The 26416-nt window shown below is 42.2% G+C and overlaps 1 protein-coding gene across 12 annotated transcripts in view; it reads left to right on the top strand.

The window, feature by feature from the left end:
• Window positions 1–26416, top strand: part of ABI1 (abl interactor 1) — an 88026-nt gene that overhangs the window by 22074 nt on the left and 39536 nt on the right. For all 12 annotated transcript variants that reach the window (XM_052804651.1, XM_052804622.1, XM_052804683.1 and 9 more), the window contains exon 2: window positions 2979–3146. In XM_052804651.1, the coding sequence (XP_052660611.1) occupies window positions 2979–3146 (168 nt within the window). The remainder of the gene's footprint in view (window positions 1–2978; window positions 3147–26416) is intronic.

Here is a 26416-nt window from a genome sequence, read left to right as displayed (position 1 = left end):
ACAACAGTATCTTTGAAGCTTTTAATATGGGATCATAAAGTAATTCTGAACTGTTAGGAAAACAAGTCAGTTGATAGCCTTCGTATTGTGTTGTCTTTAAATTTGAATAGTTAACTGGTGCTCATGTATTATACTTAAGTATCTGAAGGCATGTAAACATGTACATTATCTTCTATACCCCTTTTAGTTTTTGCTTAAAGAGGGAGATGAAAGTAACAGTTGAAGAACATAGGAAAACCTGACTCCCTCCTGTTGCTGCCACATAGCTCTTGGCTTATCCCTCTTCCTTCCCCCTTTTGCTGGCTGTGAAGCTTTTAGCTTGTATCTTGAGTATACCAGCAATTCTAATTTAAAAATGCAAAAGACTATATGTCAAGTTAGTTGAATCTAAACTGTTAAACTGCAAACCGAAATTGCCTGAATTATCTGCAAAGCTTGAAAATGTTTCTAACCTAATTCTGCTAGGACATGAAATACATTCCACATCACAACTATGTTAATCTAATCCTGCTGCCAAACTAGTCATTTTGAGCAAATAACTAAAACATTAGGTGCTTAGGCAAATGAGGCCAAGGCATTTGATCAACAAATCATTAGAGAAGAAATTTTTTATACACTGAATTTTTCTCATTTGACAACACTCAGTAATTGAGTGCTGTGGCTTTGTAACCTGTTAGTGTTCAGCCTAACATTATTTAGTTGAAACTTCATTTTAAGAAAACTGCTTGAGTGAAGGCTACAGATCTACACTTGAGTTTATATAAAGTTAGAATTGTGTTGACTGCTGCATTATTGGCTGTGTTTAGTTCAGTAAGCCTTTTATTTCAGATATCACTGAAGCTGCTACCTGCATTTTCGCCATTGTCCAGAGTAGTAGAAGTTCAAGTGTAAATCATGAGTTGTTTTCTTTAGCCTCCAGCTCAGTAGGACAGTGTTTTTAAGTTCACTGCTAGTGACGGTTTAAAGTTTAAAATGCCTCTTTGGAAAGCCACGGTGCTTTGGGAAACTTGCTTCTTGAACCTTTAGTAGTTGTTTTACTGATCCTTCAGCACCAGAGTTTGTTTTCTGAAGAAGCAAAATGCCTCTTACTAATTTTTCTGACAGCTAGAAATGTCAATACTCTTTTTAGGTGAAAGGTAGCTTTGTTTGCATTTGGAAACACTAAAAAAATGGAGTTTTGTGTAGTGTGGCCTTAGTACATGCAATAGCTGTTTTACCTTTTGGCGACAGATGGCATTAAACTGTTCTTGCTGCTTCACATTGTAAGAGGCATCTGTACATGAAGCCGTTTGAAGGATGGCATTAGCCAAGTGTTCTAATAAGTGTCAAAATGCTGCTAGGAAAGTTAATCATGAATATAAACAAATTTCCTGGATTGGGGGGAATTCACCCTTGTTTAAAAAATCTTTAATTAAAAGGTAGCCTAGCATATCTTGTGTTGCAGTATTTAGGTCATGCTGCAACTTTATAACGTATATGAACAGCTTGCCTTCTGGTTTACTTCTTAAAGCAAGAGAGATGAGAAGGATTCCTTATTAGCTGTTGCATCTTTTCATACTTTAACTCGGGCAGATTTATCACTCATGGATGTTAAACTAAAATATTGAGGTGAAGAAATAAGTCAGGATTTAAGAATGAACGAGTGCATGGAAACTGGAAAACACAGGGCTCAGTTGAATGCAAACGGATTTTCTTTGTTTCCTGACTTTGTGCTTAATACTGTAACTCTTGCATACAATGTGTGTTGAGTGTTACTCAAAGAAATCAACAATAAAAATAGACAGAAGTCTAGTTGGAAGGGACTACTAATATGAACCTTTCCTTTTGGTTGCTGAGATCAACTGTGATTATTCCACAAATAAATAAAATGAGGAAGAAACTGTGCTAGCACTGAGTCATTGTTTACTGCAAATCCTTCCTTATGCAGTGTACCTTTCCTACAAAGGGAAGAAAAGAGAATTCTGGATAGCTGCAGTTTGCAAGTTGGGTAACAGATAAAGTACATGGCCTCCACTGCCAGCTCCCAAGTTGTGATACAGGGAGCACTTCAGAGTGGGGTGCACGTGTGTTTTCCAGGTGGAGGTGGTGTTGGTACCTCCCATCCTGCCAGTGAGAAGGGACTTACTTGGGCTGTGCAATTCAAGTCATGTAAGTAGTTGCTGGTCTTGGACAGTAACCTGCCCTCTGACTAGGGAGTAATGCCTCAGGACAGATTGAGGACTTTACCTTAGCAAGGTGTGATTTCAGTGGGAAAGTGATCCTTTCCTTATATTTTTGCCCTTCGGGGGGAAGCTGTGCTCCTTTCTGACACCTCAAAATATGTGTGTTGTCTCAGTCAATGGTGAACTTTCTCAGCTGTCAAGGAAAGTTTATTAAGCTTTTGTGTGAGGAGGGGTAATTTCAGAAATATTCCTGCATGCAGGAGCCTTCTGTGCATGCCATCCTGATGCTCTACTCATCCTTCTCCTGGACTGTGGGAGTAGTAGCCAGCATAGCTGGAGTGTTGGCTTTGTAGATGGCATGTGCAGTAGGGGACACCCAGCTGTGGGAAAATATTTTTCTGTCTTTAATTGGCCTGGGCTGCGTGACCTCATAAGAGATGGCAAAAGCTGCATTTCAGTGTTCCTGGGGAATTGGAGGCTTTTTGGGAAATGAAGGATTGGACAGGCTTTAGAAACTCAACTCCAACAAATCACGATAGTGTTGGGTTTTCTACTGAATGAATTGTTTCTTGCCATATAATTTTATTATGAATATTTTTAAATTTAATAAAATTAAATATTTTTCAAATTCTTTATCTGCTCCTTATTACTGAGAATGTTTTAAATGTAGATGCAGATCGGGTACTTTGACTGCACAGTCAATTTTGATTACAGATTCTTCTAAATATAGGTTGTATTTTTTGTTCCTGTCCTTTTCCCCCAGCCACCACCCTTTTCCTGGCCTTAAGCAAACTGTCTTGTTCTTTTGCTTTACAGGCTCCAGATAAAAGGAAAGCATTAGAAGAGACCAAAGCCTACACAACTCAATCTCTAGCCAGCGTTGCTTATCAGATCAATGCACTGGCCAACAATGTATTACAACTGCTGGACATCCAAGCATCCCAGCTACGGCGGATGGAGTCCTCCATCAACCATATTTCCCAGGTAATTTTTTTTTTTTTAATAGAGGACTGACAATGTTGGAGGAGGCATTATCTTGTTTCTTGTATTTTTGAGCTGGACAGTTTATGTTGACTTGTTTGAATTCTAACATGATAGAAAATGGTAAGGCTTTTTTCTTTTAATATTTATGAAAGCCACTTTGTGATGGAGGTCATGACTGAAATAAAACAGTTCCTTTATCAAGAAGTGCTGGGATTATATTTGGTTTAAAGTAGGAGTTAATTATTAAGATTCCAATATCTGAAGTTGCAGTTGAGGGAGGGGTAGAGAGAAGGATTCTATTTCTAAAGGAAATCCAGATAGAAGTACCATATGAGCAGTAGTATTTTATTTAATGTTGCAACATATGCAGTAATCTCATTTATTTTCATACCCTTGCAGGATGTAATTTCATGAGCTGTGTGGAGAGGGAGAGGGGTTCACATGCTGCCACTACCTGCTCAAGCCAAGGCAGTTGGATGAGCGAGCTGACCTGACTTGTGCTGTGACTACAGTATTGCTAGAGTTGATGCAGGGAGGACATGGAAGTAGATGATGGGAAAGAATAGGCCTGTCCCTGTCAGTGGCAACCTGTGTTCCCTTGGCTGGAGCTTCACCCTAGCTGGCTGCTGCTGAGAGGGGAGGGTTGCTGCTGCTGCCTGCCTTGTATCTGATCTGGCACTGGTCTGATTGTGTGGTAACTCAGCCAAAAAAATAAGTCTGCTGTGTTTAACCTGGAGGTGGCTTACTGCATAATCAGGTGTGTGCCGTGCTAGTGCCAAGGAAGGGTGGGATAGGATCCACTCAGTTATTTCACCCTTACATTGCTGTTCTGAAGTGGGCTTGAGTGAATTGTTGAGGGCCCAGTGTCCACTCTGTCATATGCTCTTGTTGAAATTCAGTTGGATCTTTGCTGGGCTTTGTCCTATGCCTATCTGAGACATTTTATAAACAAATCTCAGGATTCAACCCAAAATGTTCTTCAGCCCAGCCAGTGAATTTAAAACCTTTGTTGGTCAACCAGGACCCTGTTAGTGGTACACCTTAGACCAAATACTTGAAAGAAAGTGCTTCTAATGGCCTCTGCTGTCTCTCCCTGTAGGCCCTGCTAACCTCTGTTTACTGTTCTTTTAGACTAATAGTGGTTTCTTAAAAATTTTTCTGTTAAATGTCAGCATAGTGGTTCACTGAAAACATGTCAGAAGGGAGAAGATTCCAGTGCATGGGGAAGGGCCCTCCTAGTAACAAACCTTTTGAAAAGGATGGTCCAGTTAGTATGTGCTAAGAACTACACAGTGTTAAAAGCTGTATCAAGTATTTAAAAAGCACCTGCCACTGCAACAGGGAGGTAGGAGGAAGTACAATTGCTGTAGATAAGTTTCTTGTTCTGTCAAGTATTCAGAGATTTCTTGATGCTAGGATTATGACTACCTCTGAAGAAATGAGTGGGTAAAGGACTGAACCTACAGGCTTTCCTAAGCATTGGATGCCCTTTTATACCGAGCACATCTTTTCTTATGTGTTTCAGAGCTGCAGTGTGTGTGAAGTGATTATTGTTAAATTCTCATTGGCCCACTGATATGACTAACCATGGAAAAAGCCAGAATGTTTGATACTAGCACAAAAGGTGTTAACCCTCTGTACTGTTTGCTGCTTGAATTGAAGGCACTATGCTGAAAGCTATTGAGTCACCTGATACATGAACTGTTTGCTAAAGACTGTGAACAATCAGTACTTTGTAGAGCTTTTGAGGAGTGTTTAGCAAGGTCACTTGCTTGTTGCTTCTGTCCTGGTTGGTCTTTCCTGAAACTAATCCTTGCTTATAAATGAACCTCTGCAGACTAATTTTGTAGAATTAAACTGGATACAGATAATGCACACAATACCAGCTCAGCTATTTGCTTCGAAATGTTTCTGTTCAAATGCTTCAACTGTGTATCTTAAATCTGCTGTGCAGTTGCTTTGATACACTGTTTCTAAATTCTCTGAGGTCTCCAGAGTGCCTTTCCCTGTGTTCGTATCAGTCATGAATATTTTCATGCCACTAAAGCATGGGGATGAACATATTCTCAAAATGGAATTGTTCTCCATGAAAGAAGTATGGCCTAGAAACACAGATCTGAGGCATTGCCAGTCAATTACTCAATTCTGGGTTTTGCAACATAGAGCAGATATCTGTGAAATGAGGTACAATTTGATAGTTTTTCTGGTTAAAGTACCTTTCTTCTTTCTATGGAAGAAAATCCTGTGGCTGTTATGACCTGCAGGCAGTTTCTGTTCCCCTACTGTGTTTCAGTTCTCTATGCGTGTTTTCCAGAATGACTCTAGGCTAAATGGCTGGAGAGCTAATCTCGGTTAGTAGCCACTCAATATTTTTCCAAGCAATGTATCTTCTTCACTGGAAAAAGCACTCATGAAAGTTAGGTGATGGAGTGTTGTGTTATATTCTTGTTACTGGAGTTTAATTTTACAGATGGAAAGTTTGCTTGCTTTTATAGGAAAAAAAATAATTCAGCTTTGGTTTCTTATTGAGAGCAAACAGAGAGGCTTCACATGAGTAATCACGCTGTGGTGAGGGAGCATGGCTCTGAGCACACAGAAGCAGTGAACAGCTCCAGAAATGGCTTTCACATAGCAGCCAGAGCAAAAGCCCGCCCAGCTGCATCTATGTTTTCTGCTGTCATAGTTGTCTTTCAGCTAGCTGTAATGTGTGGGTCTGGAGTGACCTACCACATAATTATTTACTACATCCAATATACAGAGCAGTGCACATACAGCTTGGCTCTTTGGCTTGAACCCCTGATATTGACTTTGAGCTTTTTCAAGCTGACTTGACCTTTCCAAGCTTCTCTGATATGGCAGAGCAGAGACTTGATCACTGTTCTGGAGAAGTGTGCAAACCCTTCCAGTATAAGAGATCCTACTCATCCTGTTAGGCAAGATTTGGGGGAAAAACATAGCAAGTCTATATGTTGGACCAATGTGAGTGTCAAGGCTTCACTAAAGGCATTAAGGTTAGCAAATGTGACACCCATCTACAAGGAAGGCCAGAAGGAGAGTGTGGGGAACTACAGGCCTGTCAGTCTGACTTTGGTGCTGGGGAAGGTTATGGAGCAGATCATCTTGAGTGCCATCATGTGGCACGTACAGGACAACCAGGTGATCAGGCCCAGTCAGCATGGGTTTATGAAAGGCAGGTCCTGCTTGACTAACCTGATCTCCTTCTGTGACAAGGTGACCTGCTCAGTGGATGAGGAAAAGGCTGTGGATGTTGTCTGCCTGGACTTTAGTAAAGCCTTTGACACTGTTTCCCACAGCATTCTCCTGGAGAAACTGGCTGCTCATGGCTTGGACGGGTATACTGTTCACTGGGTAAAAAGATGGCTGGACAGCCAGGCCCAAAGAGTTGTGGCGAACAGAGTTAAATCCAGTTGGTGGCTGATCACAAGTGGTGTTCCCTAGGGCTCAGTATTGGGGCTAGTTCTGTTTAATATCTTTATCAATGATCTGGACGAGGGGATCGAGTGTACCCTCAGTAAGTTTGCAGATGACACCAAGTTGGGCAGGAGTGTTGATCTGCTTGAGGGTAGGAAGGCTCTACAGAGGGATCTGGACAGGCTGGATTGATGGGCTGAGGCCAACTGTATGAGGTTCAATAAGACTAAGTGTCGGATCCTGCACTTTGGTCACAACAACCCCATGCAACGCTACAGGTTTGGGGAAGAGTGGCTGGAAAGCTGCCTGGAGGAAAAGGACATGAGGGTGCTGGTTGACAGCTGTCTGAATATGAGCCAGCAGTGTGCCCAGGTGTCCAAGAAGGCCAATAGCATCCTGGCTTGTATCAGCAATAGTGTGGCCAGCAGGAGCAGGGAAGTGATTGTTCCCCCGTACTTGGCACTTGTGAGGCCGCACCTCAAGTACTGTGTTCAGTTTTGGGCCCCTCACCTCAAAGAAAGACACTGAGGTGCTTGAGCGTGTCCAGAGAAGGGCAACTAAGTTGGTGAAGGGTCTAGAGCACAAGTCTTATGCGGAGCGGCTGAGGGACCTGGGGTTGTTTAGCCTGGAGAAAAGGAGGCTGAGGGGAGACCTTATCGCTCTCTACAACTACCTGAAAGGAGGCTGTAGCGAGGTGGGAATCAGTCTCTTCTCCCAAGTAGCAAGCGATAGGACAAGAGGAAATGGCCTCAGGTTGTGTCAGGGGAGGTTTAGATTGGGTATTAGGAAAAATTTCTTCACCAAAAGGGTTATCAAGCATTGGAACAGGCTGCCCAGGGAAGTGGTTGTGTGACCATTCCTGGAGGTACTTAAAAGATTTGTAGACATGGTGCTTGGGGACATGGTTTAGTGGTGGACTTGGCAGTGTTAGGTTAATGGTTGGACTCGATGATCTTAGGTCTTTTCCAGCCTAAACGATTCTATGTTTATATATATCTCTAGACTCCCTACTACAAGCTTTCTGTTGCAGTCACAGTTACATTGCGTATTTCTGTCTGTTCTTATTTGGTGCTTTAGTTTTGTTTTTATTTGTCTTGAGAATGGCCATACTTAAAGGGGAAGTTTCAGGTAGGAGTTGAGCTAGTTTTGATCCAAAATGTGAAAGCAGAGCCAGCGTGAGTGCCGTGCTGTTACAGTGTGCCATCTCAGCTTTCCCTATGGGGCACTGGTGTAAAAAGGCAGTGGAGGAAGAACTTGAGCCCCATGTGGTTCCTATCAGCAATCACTGCTGACTTGTCCATCCACAAATGCTAGGTAGTAGCAGAGCAGCAGTTTTGCTGTGGTATAGAGTGTCTTTAGTTGCAGTGACCAAAAAGAAATTTTCCTTGAAGAAGTTTGAACAGCAATAGCCAGGTGTTTTGCTTTCTTTGTAGCATATGAAGTGTAAGGTGTCTGGAATAGGCAATATTTTCTTTTGTAATGATTTTAGGGGAGATGGGTGAATGCATGGACTGGGCAGTGAAAGAGGAAAGGAGAAGCTGAGGGTCAGCCTGCAATGGGAGACACCAGGAAGGACCTTGGACACTGAGGTGGGGAAGGAATGAAGACCTTAACATTCAGCATAAGATATTTCTTAAGGTGTGCTGCAGCTAAATAAACCCAGGATTTTTTTCATGTACCCTGATGATGAATTAAGCAAGACACTGTATATTTGTGCTCTGAATGCAGTTTATGCTTCCTTATGTTTATTTCCTATGTGTATTAAATGAAATTCTGGTTTGCTGTTTAAACTTATGTTGTTCATTTGTGCCATTCTTGCATGGGTCCCTGAGCCAATGAGTTAATTCTTTAAAAAATAAAATTAAAAAATCCTCTCATATCCCTCCATTCTGAAAATCAGTATCTTTTAGCAGAGGAGTTAAAAATTCACCTTTTCACAGCTTGAATATTTGACAAGGGAAAACTGTTCCTTTAGAAATTTGGGTCTATGTTCTTTTGCTCTTTTGACTTACTGTTTCTTGGTTTTTCTCCTCTCTTCCCCTCTTGGAAAGAAGAGCTGACTTAAACATGTACTTTAAGATAAATTTTTTTGCTGCTTCACGTCCACAAACTTCAAGAGAATGAAGGTGGGACAGCCAGATTTGTCAGAGGAGAGAGAGGTTGACAGGGAGACCCTTGTTTACTGTGTCAAAACTGAAAAATGTAACAGATGAGTGCTCACGTTTATATTGGAGCAGCTGCAGTACTGGGTGTAGCAACTATTCCTTTTTTTTTTTTTTTTCCTGGACATAAACAGTTTTTAAATAGCTCAGTATTTAAATCCATGCCTCTTGAAGCATGAAGCAAGCAATAGACTCCTTTTTAAGAAATGATGATTTGCACCAGGAAACACTGCACCCCTTAAACGTTCAGTGTTAAGACTTTCTTTGGCCTCTGAAGCTCTCCTCTAACGCAAAATAGGGGCTATTACAAAACAACATGTTCTGAAAGCATAAATCTCAGCAAAAAAAAGTGCATCTTTTGTCACCACTAAAAGTTAGAAGCTTTTAGAACTAAAAAAAAAAAAAAAAAACAAACACCTGAATTAGTTTAGAAGAATCTTGCCTGTCACCATCCATGTCTAATTCATTGCATGTGTAATTCAAATACTGCATGCAAGCAGAAAGCTGAATGCCTTCTGTTTCTGTGGTGTGGTTGTCCAGCTAAAGTCAGGGGCAATAATGAAATACAGAGATGTTATCTTTTCTTGTAGGAGTTCTGAAATTTACAGCTGTAGCCTGTGTTGAATCACACATACACACCATACACACTACCCCCATCCCCAAATACTAAGGCCTTTTCCATTGGATGAGCAACCAGTCAGGACTGATGTGGATTAGTTTTCTGAGAAGCTCTGCTGAAGGTGTTCTGGGGCTTGAAGGGGTGAGCTTCTAAGTAGTAGCAGGTTGAGAACACAATAACTGGTGTTTGCCAGGAAAGAAAAGCACAAGAGCTGTGAGGTGCTCAGCAGGTCTCAGATGTTTGAAGAGGCATAAGGCAGTGCATGTACAGTGGGGACTCTTATGTTTGAGTTTGTGGGAAAGAGCTTTCTTTCAGAGTGTGCCTGTCTGTCCTTTGGATTAATGTGATACTGCATTCATGGATTGTGGTATATGATAACAACACAGTTCAAATTCATGTTTGAAAGCCAAGAAGTAGAAAGAAGGTAGAAAATGTGACAAATCATCTGCTGATGAATGTGGGTGGTTATGCCTAGAAACAAGCAATTATGTAAAGTACTTTAGTACACTTGTGGATGGGAGCAAAAGACCTCTCCAGATCCTCTTAGTGATGACTGTGCTTCCAAAGGACAGCTGTCCAGGTACTTTTACCCTGAAGTTGCCTCTTTAAAAAGAGGATGCTTAAAACTCTGGTCTTGTTCTTTGACATGAAGAACATATGGACTGGACAAAAGGACTGTTAAATGGGAAGAAAATTATCCAGAACTAGTAAATGGTTGATGGCTGCTAACAAGCAGGGTCGATACTGGAGCCCACGCTGTTCAGAATATTCTTTGGAGACCATCCGGGATGTAAAGCATGTCCTCAGCAAATCTGGGGATAACTCCAAATTAGGAAAGGTGATTCATATGCTGAATGGCAGAGCTTCAGTGCAGAGGAACCTTGAGAAACTTGAGGACTGAGCCAGCAAAAACCCTGGGGAAACCAGGCAAGGTGCAAGGCCTTGCACCGGAGGTGGAATAACCCCGTGCATTTGTATGTGCTGGGAGGTGACTGTGTGAGTAGCAGTCATGCTGAAAAGGAGCTGGTGTGCTGGTGGATGCTGTGCTTAACGTGAGCCAACAACACAAGGCCATCTGAATAAGTGAAACAGTGTGGCAGGGCTGCCTTGGGAAGAGTGTTGCTGGCAGATGAGGGGCAGTGATTATCATCTGCTCTGCAATGATGAGGCTTCACCTGGAGTGCTATGTCTGGGGTTTTTTGTGTCTCCCATGCCTTGTTCAAGAGTGATTTAGGGAGACTGGAGATAGTCAGCAGAGAGGGATGCTGAGATGGTCAGGGACATGGAACATGCAGCCTACAAGGAGAGGTTGAAGGAGTTGTGCTTGTTTAGTCTGACAAAGAGGAAGCAAAGCAGTGATGTAATGGTAGCCTACAGATACTGAAGTCTGGCTCTGTCATCTTTGCAGTTAGTCTTTCTCTTGGTAGTGGCAGTGTAATGTTGAACAGTTAGCCACAAGTTGAAGCTTGGTGTGTTAGTACATGGAGTTGGGAAAATCCTTTTTATTTTGGAGTGTGATGCAGCACTGGAACAGGTTACCCTCTGGTGTGACTCTTTTCAGCATTACACTGCAGTAGCTGGATATATCCTAAAAGCTGACTTTGTATCCTTGTAAGGCACATCATAAGCTATAGGAACTAAATGGTGAGGGGAGAACCATTGCAAAGTCAGGGGACTAACTGCCTGTCGTGGTTTAACCCCAGCCAGCAACTAAACACCACGCAGCCGCTCACTCACTCCCCCCCACCCAGTGGGATGGGGGAGAAAATCAGGAAAAGAAGCAAAACCCGTGGGTTGAGATAAGAACGGTTTAATAGAACAGAAAAAGAAGAAACTAATAATGATAATAACACTAATAAAATGACAACAGAAATAATGAAAGGATTGGAATGTACAAATGATGCACAGTGCAATTGCTCACCACCCGCCGACCGACACCCAGCCAGTCCCCAAGCGGCGAATCCCTGCCCCCACTTCCCCGTTCCTATACTGGATGGGACGTCACATGGTATGGAATACACTGTTGGCCAGTTTGGGTCAGGTGCCCTGGCTGTGTCCTGTGCCAACTTCTTGTGCCCCTCCAGCTTTCTCACTGGCTGGGCATGAGAAGCTGCAAAATCCTTGACATTAGTCTAAACACTACTGAGCAACAACTGAAAACATCAGTGTTATCAACATTCTTCACATACTGAACTCAAAACACAGCACTGTACCAGCTACTAGGAAGACAGTTAACTCTATCCCAGCTGAAACCAGGACACTGCCGTTCCATGTCTACAAATTCTTGTAAGCTCTACTTCCATACAAACTTTTCCCTTCTGCATGTCCAAAAGTGTGTGACAAGACTAAGTGTTTCTGCAGGAACTAGAGCATCATCTAATGTTGTATACATTAGAAAGATAATGTCTTCTCTCTGGTTCTCTTGGACTGGCCTTGCTTGTCAGCAGACACAAATATTCTAAATATGGCAAAGAAACTTGCACCTTTTGTTTAGATTAACCTTGCCTTGGGTGATGTTCCCTCTCCTAATAAAGTGCTGACAGTTATCTCTGTGGCCTTTGCTTCACATCCTGTTCTTCCTGTATTCTCTGTGATAGAGGCTAAGGCTCCAAGAAGTTGTACTGTGCTTGCTCTGGTTATCTGTCTGCTTATGAAAATTATTGTTAACTTTGTGCATATCAGCTTCTACGTGATACATATGAATTGCTCAGAATGTAGTATAATGTGTAAGGGTTGCCTTGTCAGCTGTTCTGTTGAGAAATTCCCGTCATGACCACAAATGAATACACATAGGATCTGTCTGTAATTCCTGTATATTTCAGCTGATGCAGTAAAAAACCCAACACGTGACCAACAAAATCAAAACAAAACAAAAACACCCCATGACACTTAGTTATGTACACCTATGAGAGAGCAACCACAGCTGTCAGCCTTTCTGTGATGGGCAAGGGCAGTTTCTTTGATGGAGAAGAAGAAACTGACACAGAAACTTTGTTTCCTGTCATTCTTTATTCCCCCTTTTTTTGTGTGAATGCAGGGTTTGAATGTGTTTTCGGGGAATGGGGGAAGTTGCTAACTTTAATAGCCATTGACTGTAATGAATTCCTTCATATCCTGATTCCCATTTCACAGTCTGGTAGAAGGGCAGTCTGAATGCATTGTTTTCAATGTGTTTTAGACCATTAAAACTTTCTGCTGAATCGGTATTTGGCCGTAAGCTCTAGATACATCATTAAATACTAAATTAAGAGGCTTGATGCAGCCTCTTGTTTTCTGAAATCGAAGTCCAAAATCCCAGGACTGTGAACATTACTCTGAAAGGCCTTTTTGATAATTTTGTGCAACAAAGGAGTCAAGGGTGTTTGTGCAATCTTTCTTTTTTAATGAAAACCTCTCATATCCGGAAGATATACCACATAAATGAAACACATCACTAACCTGCTGTAAAGTCACATATTGGACTTTTCAAGGAGGTTTTTTTTTCCTTCAGATGTGTCTGATTAGATTGTTGCCTGAAATTAATTTTCCTTCTATTTCAAGTCTCAGTAAACCAGCAGTCTTCACATGTGAACAGCTCCTCTTTTACGTTGAATTAGTGTTTTCTTATCTCTGTCAATGTTTTAGTGGCATAAGGGCAAAGCAAAAAGGAAATGCAGTGTATGAGGTGATGGTTATAAGAACATTGTGTCTAATACAGCAGCAGGTAACCACCTACTAAAGCATTGAGTTGGTCATCATATCTGCACCATCCAATGCAGCTATTTGGGATGTTGGTTTTCATGGTAGCTGGTTAGTGTTATGCTTGAGCTTGACTATATTTGAGGAAAAGCAAGTACAGGAAGCTTATTGTGGAGCAGACGAGTCTTGGTTGTACTGCATCAGTGAAGCTACCTCTCTTCATAATCTGCCACTCAAGCACATGAACGTGTGCTGCTGGGTGCTTGTGGCTGGACTTCTTGTGCCATTCAGAAGGGAATTGCTTAGTGCTTTCTGCTGGCTGGTTTTATTGGGGGGCACATAAGTGTTTAGTTAATGTTCATCTGCAGATGGAAAACCAGGTAATGATTCACGTGAGTGTTTTATAAGCCAGCAGTAACATTCTGCCACTCCTTATACTGCTGCTGGTTTGACTTTATTCTCTTTACTAGCAGCCTTTTTGGGACCCAATTGTATGTTATGCATGTCTTGTAAAAGCCCCCTGTATTGGCTTTGTGTGGCAAGGTTTTGGTACCGGGGGGGGTTACAGGGGTGGCTTCTGTAAGAAGCTGCTGGAAGCTTCCCCCTGTGTTCGAGAGAGCCCATACTAGCCAGCTCTAAGATGGACCCGCCGCCGGCCAAGGCCGAGCCAATCAGCGACAGTGGTAACGCCTCTGCGATAACATTTTTAAGAAGGAAAAAAAGTTGGGACAGATGAAAACAGCAGCCGGAGAGAGGAGTGAGAACATGTAAGAGAAACAACCCTGCGGACACCAAGGTCAGTGAAGAAGGAGGGGGAGGAGATGCTCCAGGCGCCGGAGCAGAGATTCCCCTGCAGCCCGTGGTGAAGACCATGGTGAGGCAGGCTGTCCCCCTGCAGTCCATGGAGGTCCACGGTGGAGCAGATATCCACCTGCAGCCTGTGGAGGACCCCACGCCGGAGCAGGTGGGTTCCCGAAGGGGGCTGTGACCCCGTGGGAACCCCGCGCTGGAGCAGGCTCCTGGCAGGACCTGCGGATCTGTGGAGAGAGGAGCCCACGGAGCAGGTTTTCTGGCAGGACTTGTGACCCCGTGGGGGACCCACGCTGGAGCAGTCTGTGCCTGAAGGACTGCACCCCGTGGAAAGGACCCATGCTGGAGCAGTTCGTGAAGAACTGCAGCCCGTGGGAAGGACCCACGTTGGAGAAGTTCGTGGAGGACTGTCTCCCGTGGGTGGGACCCCATGCTGGAGCAGGGGAAGAGTGTGATGAGTCCTCCCCCTGAGGAGGATGAAGCGGCAGAAAATAACGTGTGATGAACTGACCGTAAACCCCATCCCCGTCCCCCTGTGCCGCTGGGGGGTTGGTAGAGAATCCGGGAGTGAAGTTGTGCCCGGGAAGAAGGGAGGGGTGGAGGGAAGGTGTTCTGAGATTTGGTTTTATTTCTCATTACCCTACTCTGTTTGATTTGTAATAAATTGAGTTAATTTTCCCCAAGCTGAGTCTGTTTTGCCCGTGACGGTAACTGGTGAGTGATCTCTCCTGTCCTTATCTCGACCCACAAGCTCTTTGTTATATTTTCTCTCCCCTGTCCAGCTGAGGAGGAGGGGGAGTGATAGAACGGCTTTGGTGGGCACCTGGCGTCCAGCCAGGGTCAACCCATCACACCCCCTTACAGGTTATACATGCAGTGAACAAACTCTTTTATTAGTTCATGGGAGGTATATAAATAACTTATTAGCTGCTCTTCTATAGGTGGGACAACTTCTGTTGTTATATTGTAACTTTGAAAAAGTGTGTATGAAGTATGGAAATCTATTCAACTGTGTTAATCTTATCGAACACTTGTCATGTGGCTGCTATGCCCCAGTGTGTCTCCTTTCCCCAACAACATCTGGGACAGTATGACCTCTGCATCACTGGGGCAGTTGCCGAGCACAAAGTGGAAAGTTTCCCTTTACTGTAATGGAAAAAAGTGTGTGTGAAATTATATTAATTTATATAATTTATGGCTAAACACATAATAGAAATAGGTTACCATGAATATTATTTTTTCAGAACTACTTATTCCACTGGAGAATATTGTTGATTCTTAACTGATCCTGCTGCTAGTACCATCATGGAAAGGGTGTCATGGTGGTATTGGAAATAAAATAGTAGATTTGTTTGGTTAAAAGCTGTGCTGTATGTAGAGTTTTTCTTTTTTGAGAAAAATTAGAGTATGTTTTGGACTAGCACAGTTTGACAACTAGTGGAGGCCGTGATTTGCTTTTTCACTCATTCCCATTTGGAATGCTGGCAGTGCATGTAGAAGTAATCACCATAACAGTATGTCTGCCTCTTCCTCAGTTTCAAAAAATAGATTACTAAAGCTGTCATTTTCCTTTCTAACGTTCATTCCTGGTTCCAGCAAACAGTTAACATTATTAAATAATTTTGCCTAGTATTGTGCTTAATTATATCTTGTGGGCACAAAAATGTAAGTAGTACATGACCATAGAATCACAGATTTTGAATTTTGTTTGCTTCCTCTTTGAGAATCAGCTAAATAGTTATGACTTTTTCCTGAATGTACCCTTGTATGAATGCTAATGTGCAGTGGTTGTGTAGCTTCACCTGTTCATGCCTAAAAGCACTTGCTTTTTCCCCACCACGTGTTGTCCTGGGATGGTTATTTACAATGGATCCATCAGTACAATTCAGTGTGGTGTCACACAGGGATTGAAGCATAGCTTGCTGTTTCTTTTAACTGGCTTCTCTGTTCTTTACTTGCAAGAGAAAACTAATGTCTTGTCAACCTGATCTTGTCACACTATCTCAAATTTCTCTATGTGGCAAAACCAGGAGCACCAAGGATGTGATTAAAAACTATCAGGCTTCTATACAAAGTGAGAACAAGTAGGTTGGGGACCTTAGAGTTAAGAGGCGTCATGATGGAAATAATAAAACATATCATTGCTTCAGGAAAGGTCATTTGGGCCATCTTTTGAAAATACAAGAACAAGGAAATATTGAATAATGACTGAAAGGCTTGATTTGATCATAGGAAATTCTGCTTTCTTGTTGAACTCAGTGTCTTATGGGATTGTTTTTTCTTCTTTTTAAGTTGTATTTTTGAACTATGTTCAAAACTGGGCTGTATAAGGTTGCAGCATAAGCCTTCAAACCACAAATCAACCTCTATCTGACTGGAAGGGGGATAAACATTGTCTTTGGGAAGCCGATCCTTCTTTGTCCATTTATAGGATTTTCTTACATGTGTTGTTAAGTCAATATTGGGCAAGATGCAGCAATGGCCAGATGTAGTACAGGACTAAAAGAGAAGAGCTGTACTGTGGATAAGGCTCGTCTCCTAAACTAGGCTGGAAAAGGTGTTACTGAAGTTTTTGAGCAGTATACCTATTTTTGCTCTCTAATAGCTGATAGGTTGTGTATCATAAGCTAATAACATGCCAGCTCATGTGGACTAGCAAATTGTTTATTCCTCTTAATTAGAAGAAATTAAAGTACTATTTAAACCTGGATGTTTTTTAAAAAATAAACTTAGCTTGAAATTCTGCAGTTGATCTGCATGTGTGTCTTAGCAGATGAAACATGGCATTTGAGAGGGGATGAACAGTAGAAATGTTATGTTATTCTAGTGCTCCAACATAGGGTACTTTTTGCCTGCTATGGGGATGAGTGAGATGCTGAAGTAACTGAGGACATTCTCCATTTGGGAGACGAAACCTGTAAGTCGTACCAGAAATGTGCTATCTTCATGTAATTATGGGTATTAAGGTAAAGAGAGAAGTCCAGTCAATAGCCTGAAAGAAATTAGACTTTCTCAACTATCTAATCTCTTACCTGTGCCACTGTGTTTGGATTTAAGTTTCCTCATACACCCTAAATCTCATGTAAAGAGACAGCACTGACAGGGTTATAAGCCTGTAAGCTGACAGGAGCTAGACCATCCTTTATTTTACTTGTTCCTCTCTGCACACTGAGGATGGTCTGCTCACCACTTACGTATCACTGTTTCAGTCTCCTCCTAAATCGATGTAACTGATTCTGTGCTTTATGAATGGTGTTCCATCCATCATCCTGTAGACATGTCCATTAGTGCCTTATTTTGTCAGTAGCATGACAGCTGACCACAAAAGTGCTTGTCTTTCATATATTACAGTTTTGAAGCATCCCTGATATAGTGGTAGCATTTGGTGCTACTCTGGCACCTGGATGCTAAAATGGGGGAGAGAACTTCTGGGGTTGTTCATGGTGTTTTGGTTAAAATAATGTATTTTTCCCTTTTCTTAAGACAGGCTGTGGCACATTAACAAATAATGAAACTTCAGGAAGTGGGGGATGGTTTCCTTAAGCTCTCACTGAGAGAAATTCAAGTTCAGTCACTTGGGATTTTGCTGCTTTAAGCATTCCTCCTGCGGTGCAGTGTGCCTCTTGGCTGGCAGAGAGAATTATCAAGCTTCAGTCCCAGTTAGCTTGCTTCTTATGTCTAGATCTCTAGCCCTGGGAGCAAAAGAAGCTTGATGGGACCACAACTCCAAGTTACTTGCATCTTATTTTCAGTTCAATATCTTTATGAAACTGTATTTCCCTAGGTTGCATTAAATGTGTAGTCCTTCAGTTAATGCAGAAACTCTTCAGAGATGCTCTCTACTAGAGCTGGCTGAATTACTTGGAATAAATATACCTAATACATTTATTCTTTTGGAAATTATTTGAAAAACTTTTTAAACACTGTTTTCCATGTGAAATGTTTGTCTGAAATAAGATTGAGAATGCTGCTGACTGGTCAGTATTGGATAATGACAGGTCACCTACTTCAATAGTGTTTAAAACCCATCATCTGGTCAGTAGAAACAGAATAAAGACAATGTGATGTGATTTTTTTTCTTTTTTTTTTTTTTTTTCCCCAAATGCATTTTTAGAAAGCAGAGGTTCTGCAAACAATTATGTGACTTAAGCAAACATCCTGGAAAAACAGATTGTGAGCAGTCTGCAGATCTTACTTGAATAAAGATACTTTTCCTGCGTATTCTTCCCCTCCTGCCCATTTGCCTAGATTTCTTTACTGTGGTAGTTCTAAAAACAAATGCATAGTTGTTGTTTACATTAGCTATATAATTCTGGGAATAAACACTGTCTGTATTGCTGAATGGATATACACAACTTAAATCCAAAAAGTACATTGACCTCACTCAGGAAAACCAGGCTTTACCAAACCAGTGGGGAGGAGGCAGGCCACAGAAGTTGCACAGCTGTCTTTCCTGTGCAGCTAAGTTTCTTGCAGAAGTTCAGTAACTCTTCAGCATGTGCTTAGCTGTCCAATATTGCACAGGTCGCTGGCCAGTCATGCACGAGTCCATCGTGGTTGTTATTGTGGAGCTGTAAGGCCTTCTGTTGAAATGCTGTGGTGCAGTTCAGAGGCTTGTAACCCTCCACGGTGTTTGGAGCACCTTTCCCAGGGCACCAGTGTACCTTTCTCAGTTAGCTTTAAACACTTCATTGGTCAGTATTTGTGTAGTGTATGTCTAACTTTTGCCTCGAGTGAGATTAAAAGATGGCCAGTCTCTTTTTTTCCCTGCCGTTCTCTTGTGCCAGCCAGTGTTTTGTTCTCTGCACCCCCCTGCCCCTGCCCCCACCAATTGTGGACTCAATTATGATGGAGACAAGATCTTGAAAACCACAGACTTCTGGCTGCTTCTTTCTACAGGCTTCGTTCTGTATGTCATCCCCAATGGCTGATGCTCTTCTCCCCAAGCGTTTGCAATCAAGTTTAATCATTGCACTAATAACTGCACAGCGGAAATGTCTAATTTCTGAACACATGATCAGTCTGACTAATGAATTTACTGTAACGGTAGTGAGATAACGCATTCAGCAGCGGGGACGTACTGATGTCCTCCTCTCTGTGCCTATGCACAAGACTGCTCTTCAAGACTTGTACTGCCTTTCAGCCTGCCATCAGGCTACAGCGTTTGTGTTCAGGTGTACTTGCACAGGATTGAGCCAAGAACTCGCTGCTGGGTGTATGCACGTACAAGTCTGAGAGGTGGTCCTGGAGGAGGGGTTGACTGGTGGCGTGGTTTCTTCTTGGGCCAGGGTCCTTTGCCAGAGTGTCCAGCCTTAGTCTGGAAAAGTTTTGGCTAGGGAAGGCTGTGACTCAGAATGGAATAAGTGCTGCTAGGACTGTTGAGGCCATGTGGATGTTCCCAGTAGAGGTAACTGCAGTATTGCATATCAGTTGTGGCCAAGAGTAGGAGGCTAAGGGAAATCCATTTACAGAAACAATGTGCAACTTCCTGTTCTAGTTGTGTGTGGAAATTAAAATGGCAATGAAGTAGAGCAGCCCTAGCAATTCCATCTCTGCCCCATCCCTTCCTCCCCACCCTGTTAAACTAGTAAGCGTCATACATGCTTGTGATTTGGTTGTCTGTCTTCTGCTTTTACTTAATATATCCCAAATTACAAGAAGTCTGTATGACTTAGTCCAAAATAGTAACACAGTCTTAGGAAACATGTGAGGGAATTTCTGTTAACTCTCCTTTTTTGCTAGAATATTTTGATAGGCTTCTATGTGCAATGCTGTGGAAACTGGGATTTCAGAAGAAGTTTGAGCTGGGTGAAGTTCATGATGCTTCTAAGCTTGTCCTCTGTTGACGTACCTTCAGAAGGGATAGCTGGTTACTGAAGGGGGTTTGTGAAAGGGGAGACTGGGTCAGAGTTGAACTGTCTTGTTCTATGTTTGTCTTTGAAAACAAAAGTGAGGAGCTTGTCACGTCCTAGTTTTTTTGATATTAAAGTGACATGGAAGAGCTCTTTGCTGCAATAATATGCTGAAAATAGTAGTATGGGTAGTAAGTTAACTGCAGAGTAGAATAAGTATACTGAAAACTTTTAAGTGGGATCTATAGTGGCTAAGGGTTTTTCCTGCCATCTTATTTTACTGATAAGACTCACTGGCAATGGGGACAAGAGGAAAAAAGTGGCCATTGCTGGTTATCCTCCCATTGGAGTAGCACCTCCAATGTTGGAGGTCGCAACAAAGTTGGTGTTGCAACAAAGTTGTTTGCCATAGAGATTTGCTTGCTTTGTACGAAATCTTGAAAAAATCCAGAACTTTGCATTTTCTCCAGAAGAGAACTATTAATCTTCAACCTTTGAACATTTAGGAAACAAAAGAAGAGAAAAAGAAATTTCATGTGTGGTAAGCTGTGTTTGTGGCACTAAGCCCAAGAGGGTTCGTGGTGTAGATAATGTGGCTTTTAGCCATCTGATGGCTGTTTAATTAATACTCAGGAGTTAGTCTCGGTGCAATGCTAACCCAATTGAAAACCAGTAGATTTCCCACTAACTTATTTATATCGCTGCCATCAAATGAGGTATGATCAAAGAGGTATAGAAATAACATTATGCCTTGGATGATTTGTAATCAAAACTATGTTGGCAGGTGGCTAAAGGGTACTCAGCATCATTTCCACATATATTGTCCCTGTTTTGTGTTTTAGGGAAACAATCTGTCCCAGGACTGTCAATCTTAGACACCTCATAGGCCCTGAATTCACGTGGGGAAGGGAAGTGTTTGGGAGAGGAATTTTTGTGTGTGTGTGTGTGTATGTGTGGCTTTTGCTCATGTTTTTTGTTGGTTTTGGGTTGGTTGTTGGGTTTTTTTGTTTTAAGAAAAGTGTGTGCCTGAAAATTAATTCAGAAAACTTTCAAGTAAGTACATGTGACAAATCAGAATAGGTTTTATGTGGGAGTTTTGTTATTCTTTAGCATAATTATTTTGAGAGATGCAATGAATCCACTATCCCAACTATGTAACATAGCCTTTATTGCTGGAAAATATTTTATTTTTGCTATTAGAGATGATAAACTAAAGCACTAAAGAGGTAATAAATTAAAGCTAAGGCTATGTTAGCTCGCTGCTTTTGGTGGGCTTTCCCTTCTTTCCCACAATTTGAACTGCCAAGTTGCAACTAAATGTGAGGGGTTTAGCTTTGGAGGTTTTCTTTTTTTTCTTTTTTTCTTGTTTTTTCTTTTTTCTTTTTTTTTTTTTTTGTTCAGGCATGAGCATTCTGGCTTGTTGTTATTCCAGCTTTAACAGTTCCTTACCTCAGACAAACTTTCAGAAAGTTCAAACTTGTTCTGTTGAGTTTATTTTTTTTATAGGCTTTTTTTAGATGGTTTCCTTTTCAGCCACCTGCAGTGCTCTTTGCAATTGCACATGTTCATCTCCTATGAAGTTGCTTTTTTTGGCACACAAAATGCTTTTCGTTTGACATACAATTTTGTTCTACTCCCATGATGGTTCTTTAGTGAGTCCAAACTACTGAAGAAGCTGTTTAATTTTTCCTTTCTGTCCTTGTGCTTTCCTTCAGTCAAGAACATATTTAGATTTGTATGTTTTGTTTAATTCTAGACAAGTGCACTGCTTCCAGTAAGAAAAAGAGGGACTCATTCAGCCACTTTAAAATGCTGAAACTCTCATGTGGGAGCTTGCATAAGCATATTTTGTTCCTTTTTTTTTTTTTTTTTTTTTTTTTAAATGAGCCTACTCAGAATAGAATCATAGAATGGTTTGGGTTGGAAGGGACCTTGAAGATCATCTAGTTCCAACATCCCTGCCGTGGGCAGGGACACCTTCCACTAGACCAGGTTGCTCAAAGCCTCATCCAACCTGGCCTTGAACACTTCCAGGGACGGGGCATTCACAGCCTCCCTGGGCAACCTGTTCCAGTGCCTCCCCACCCTCACAGTAAAGAATTCTTTCCTAATATCTAATCTAAATCTACCCTGTTTCAGTTTAAAACTGTTAGCCCTCGTCCTATCACTACATTCTCAGATAAAGAATCCCTCCCCATCTTTCCTGTAGGTTCCCTGTAAGTACTGGAAGGCTGCTATAAGGTCTCCCTGGAGCCTTCTCTTCTCCAGGCTGAACAACCTCACCTCTCAGCCTGTCTTCATAGGGGAGGTTCTCCAGCCCCCTGATCATCTTCATGGCCCTCCTCTGGACGTGCTTGAGCAGGTCCACATCTGTGTTATGTTGGGGGCCCCAGAGCTGAACACAGTACTCCAAGTGGGGTCTCACCAGAGCAGAGTAGAGGGGGAGAATCGCCTCTCTCGATCCGCTAGACACACTTCTTTTGATGCAGCCCAGGATGCAATTGGCTTTCTGGGCTGCGAGCGCACATTGCTGGCTCATATTCAGTTTTTCACCCACTAATACCCCCAAGTCCTTCTCCTCAGGGCTGCTGTTAATCCACTCATTGCCCAGCCTGTATTTGTGCTTGGGATTGCCCCGGCCCATGTGTAGGACCTTGCACTTGGCCTTGTTGAACTTCGTGAGGTTCATACGAGCCCACCTCTCAAGCCTGTCCAGGTCCCTCTGGATGGCATCCCTTCCCTCCAGACTGCCGACCGCACCACACTGCTTGCTGTCGTCGGCAGACTTGCTGAGGGTGCACTCAATCCTGCTGTCCATGTCACAGACAAAGATGTTAAACAGTGCCAGTCCTAATACCGACCCCTGAGGAACGCCACTCGTCACTAGTCTCCACTCGGACATCGAGCCATTGACTGCAACTCTTTGATATGCATGCATATCTTGAGGAATACCCAGCAAAAAAGAAATTTGAAATGACTGAAATCTAATTTCAGGTACTGAAATACACTCACACATATAGTTGGGATTTGACTTTGCATAATCAAAAGGATTTATCTGCTTTTTGTGCTTTTTAAGACTGAATACAAGTGTCACATGTTATGACTGCACATCCCAAATGTTATTCTGTCAAAATCAATCACTAGGATTTTACACTTGAAACACTTCTCTTTTGAAGTGTCTTCTATTTTAGAGACTGTTTTTAATCAGCAGATTTTTGCATTTCTGGCTTGTGTTCAAATATAATTAATAAGTCTTTGGTTCCTTTTAGATTTTTTTTTTTCCTCTGGAAACTTGTATTAGCAATGCAATAGGTGTTAATCATTGAAATGTCTATTCAGTTCACTGTGTAGAACATCTACAACTCACCAGTGGAGAGGGGATGTACCTTGGTAGTTCCCTTATCAGAATCCTGTCCTGATGAAGAGAAGATGAGCGGGGGGGCAGAGAGAGGACTGAGTAAGAGAACTGTCCTTCAAAAAGGTGTTTCTCATACAGCATGAAACTCAAGTGGATGGTTAGCAATAGTTAATTTGCCACACACTGTGGTTTTGATCTGATGCAGAGCTGGATCTGTACTTCCTGTTGTACAGTGGTTGTGAAGTAGTGGTGTGTGGTGTTCAGCCACAGCTGAATCTCCAGCAAATACTGGAAAGCATATTCTAGAGTGATGGGGGATTTTGTGTTAGAATAGGGAATAACACCGTGGAAGCTACTTCTCTCTCCCCTGCTCCCAGCTTTTGATGCTGAAAAGCCACAGGCTTTAGGTGGCTGGTAGAAGATAATTGCAAATAATCTCTCCATCTCCCCTTCTCTGTGTCATCCCACAGCAATCTACATTAGTGATGCATTCTTCTTCTACTTGTTTATTATACTCAGACTCTCGAAGGAAATTGAACTAGCAGTTGAATTTGAAAAACAACAACAACAAAAAGTTAGGTAGAATGCAAAAATTCATGTTGTACTCCCCATGACCATGTATCAGAGGTCATTGGAGGGCTTGCCTCTTTTTTTTTTTTTTTTTTTTTTTTTTTTAAATGAGTAATGTTCACAGCACAGTTCTTATTCAAGTGTAGGTACATGTGGCTTGCTCAAATGGTTAAAATTGGCGGTGGGGTTTGCCAAAGCACAGAAAGTGTGATCCATAATTCACTTCTCCATTTTTACTAGCAATTAAAATCATCGCTGGAAGCTGTTTTACAGAGAAATCCTGGGTATGTTTGTCATTGTGTTTCACTGTGCTCAGAGCAGACAGCTAGGGCAGCGCTGCCTATACCTGTGCCCACCTACACTCTGTCTATGTCTATTCTCATAGCTGGTGCAGGTGGACAGCTCTGAGAAACTGGCCCAAGCAGCGAAGCTACTTGCTTGGCGTAGCACAGGAAGTCTGGCGGAGCCAGGAATAGAGCTTCAATCTGCCGTTTTCCAGGCTCTTGTTCCTAGCCACAGACCCATCCCACCTCTTCCCTTCATTCGACTGACGTCCCGGCAGACAGCCGCCTCCTGTGTGCAGGGCCAGCTGCTTCTGCAGCACTGTCTGACCTCCATACTCCAGATGTTTGAAGTTCCATTTCCCCCATACTTATGTGAACTTCAGCAAAGTGTTTCTGGCATTTCACCAATGCAACGGGGAGGAGGGAGGACTGTTGTCTTAACTATTTTCTTTCCATAATGACGGCCTGTGTGGAGCTGCTAAAAATCTATTCCTCTGTAGGACTTAAACTCCATTTCCCTTCAGTTGCCATCTGCCAGTCTTCCTTCCCACATCCCTCTCCCTGTTCCCAAAGATACTCCTGCAGACCTCCCCTCCTTATGCTCTGTGTTGACATCATCTTCCTTTCAGCTGGGGAAGGTGGGGGCAGGGGGCGAGGGTGTGATGAGATGCCCTTGTATCTCTCCATAGATGCTTCTCATTTATAGAGCCTAATTCTGCGAGATGGCATTTCACAGGTGAGACTTAAGGATTTCCTTCAGCTGCCCCATTTTATGTTCTCAGCATCTTGCATGAAGTAGCCATTAGAGAACAACGTGAGAAGCTGCTTTCCTTCTGTCCTGTCTGAAGGATGAACAGGTGTCCTCTATAGCAGTCCTCCCATTTCCAGTTGGCACCAAGAAAGAAAAATCAGGCAGGAACTCAAGTCTGGCTCTTGGACGAGTAGGCTGGTTTCTTTGCTCTGATTCTTGTCCTAGAATATCATGAACCCGCTCCCAGCCCTTCTGGTCTGTCCTTGCCCCGTGTCCCCTTTGTCCATGTCCCCTTTGTGCTCAGTTTCTCCAGCAGAATGTGTGACTAGATTTGCCAATAGGGTACTCTGAAAAGCATCTGTATAAATAATCCTTCAGCTGAACAGACCTCTTTTCCCTCTCCTTTTCAGTGCTGTTGTATCGGTGTATGTGCCGCTTCACAGATTGTGTTTTGGAAATTCGGGTCTGTGAGTTCAATTCTCAGTGAATCCTAGTCTTCCTTTTGGAAGAAAGGCTTCCAGTTTCCTAACAGCAAGAGGCTAAAGGTGAGGCTATTTGTCTGTGGCCAGTAAGCTTTAAGCCTGTTACTCTAGCTCTTGTTTTCAGCTTCTTGATTTTAATGAGGCTTATCAAAGCCCCCACTCTTCTCCCCCCCCCCCCCCCTTTTTTTTTTTTTAAGATATGTGTATTTTAACACTTGCAAGCGCATGTTGCATTGGTCAGGAATCAATTTTTTGTTAAGTATGCCTTGCATGGAAATTGGTACAGCTTAAGAAACATAATTCTGGAGCAGGACATGCTATGGACTATGTGCATTATTGTTTTACGTTCTGTGCCTCTGATTTCTAAAACCATATAACAAGCAAGCTGTCCTGACTAAATGGGATGCCTATGGTATACTTCCCTCCCTGATACCCTGCCTCCCAACTGTCCTGATATTCCAGGAAAAATACTTACGTAAAGGTAGAAAATATCTTCAAACCTTTGCTGAAATCTGATCTGCTTTATGCTGATGGCAATTGCTAGGAGAATCTGAGAAAATCTGCTAGTGTATATAAAGAAAAAGATTTAAATTCTTAAGTCAAAGGCTAGCTCCATAGGATTAAACTGGTATATAATCTGCATTCAGACGTAATTGAAGAAATCCAGTGATAAACTGTCAAAATAAGAAACACAACCACCACTTTTCAATACCACCACCCCAACATTGGATGATATTAGTAAAATGCATTGTTAGTATTGTGTTTTTATATATGTATTAAAAAATATATATTGTTTATGTATGTAAATATATAAAAAATGTGTGTATTTTTATATGTGGTAACTCTGGAAATAGGACTTGGTATTTCTTTCATTATTTTTCCTTTGTTCTGTCTGGTGTCTTTCCCCCTCCGATGATGGTTTATTTTATATAGACTGTGCAAGTTGCTGTATATGTGTTGATGGCCTTAGTTCATTGTGTTAATCTGTAAAAGCTCTCGATTGTGAACCCTCTCTGCAGGAAAAGGAAGGTAGCGTATCAGATTACATGAGACATGGCTTATTTGGCTCCTCTAGCCTTTTACCTTAAGAGGCCTGGATTTACCAGGACTTCAGGAGATGAAGCTTTCTGGAGAGCCTGTCCTGCTATTGTAACTTCTCTGTGTGCTGAAGGGGATGTGTGTGAAACTTCTATCTATAAACCTACAAGAAAACATTGCTGGATTTGCAGCTCTGGAAATACAACTCTTAAATCTATTTCAGTTGCCTCCTAC

This window comes from Harpia harpyja, chromosome 1 (genome assembly GCF_026419915.1).
Source record: "Harpia harpyja isolate bHarHar1 chromosome 1, bHarHar1 primary haplotype, whole genome shotgun sequence".
Taxonomy (NCBI): Eukaryota; Metazoa; Chordata; class Aves; order Accipitriformes; family Accipitridae; genus Harpia; species Harpia harpyja.
This window is presented reverse-complemented; position numbering and strand designations above follow the sequence as displayed.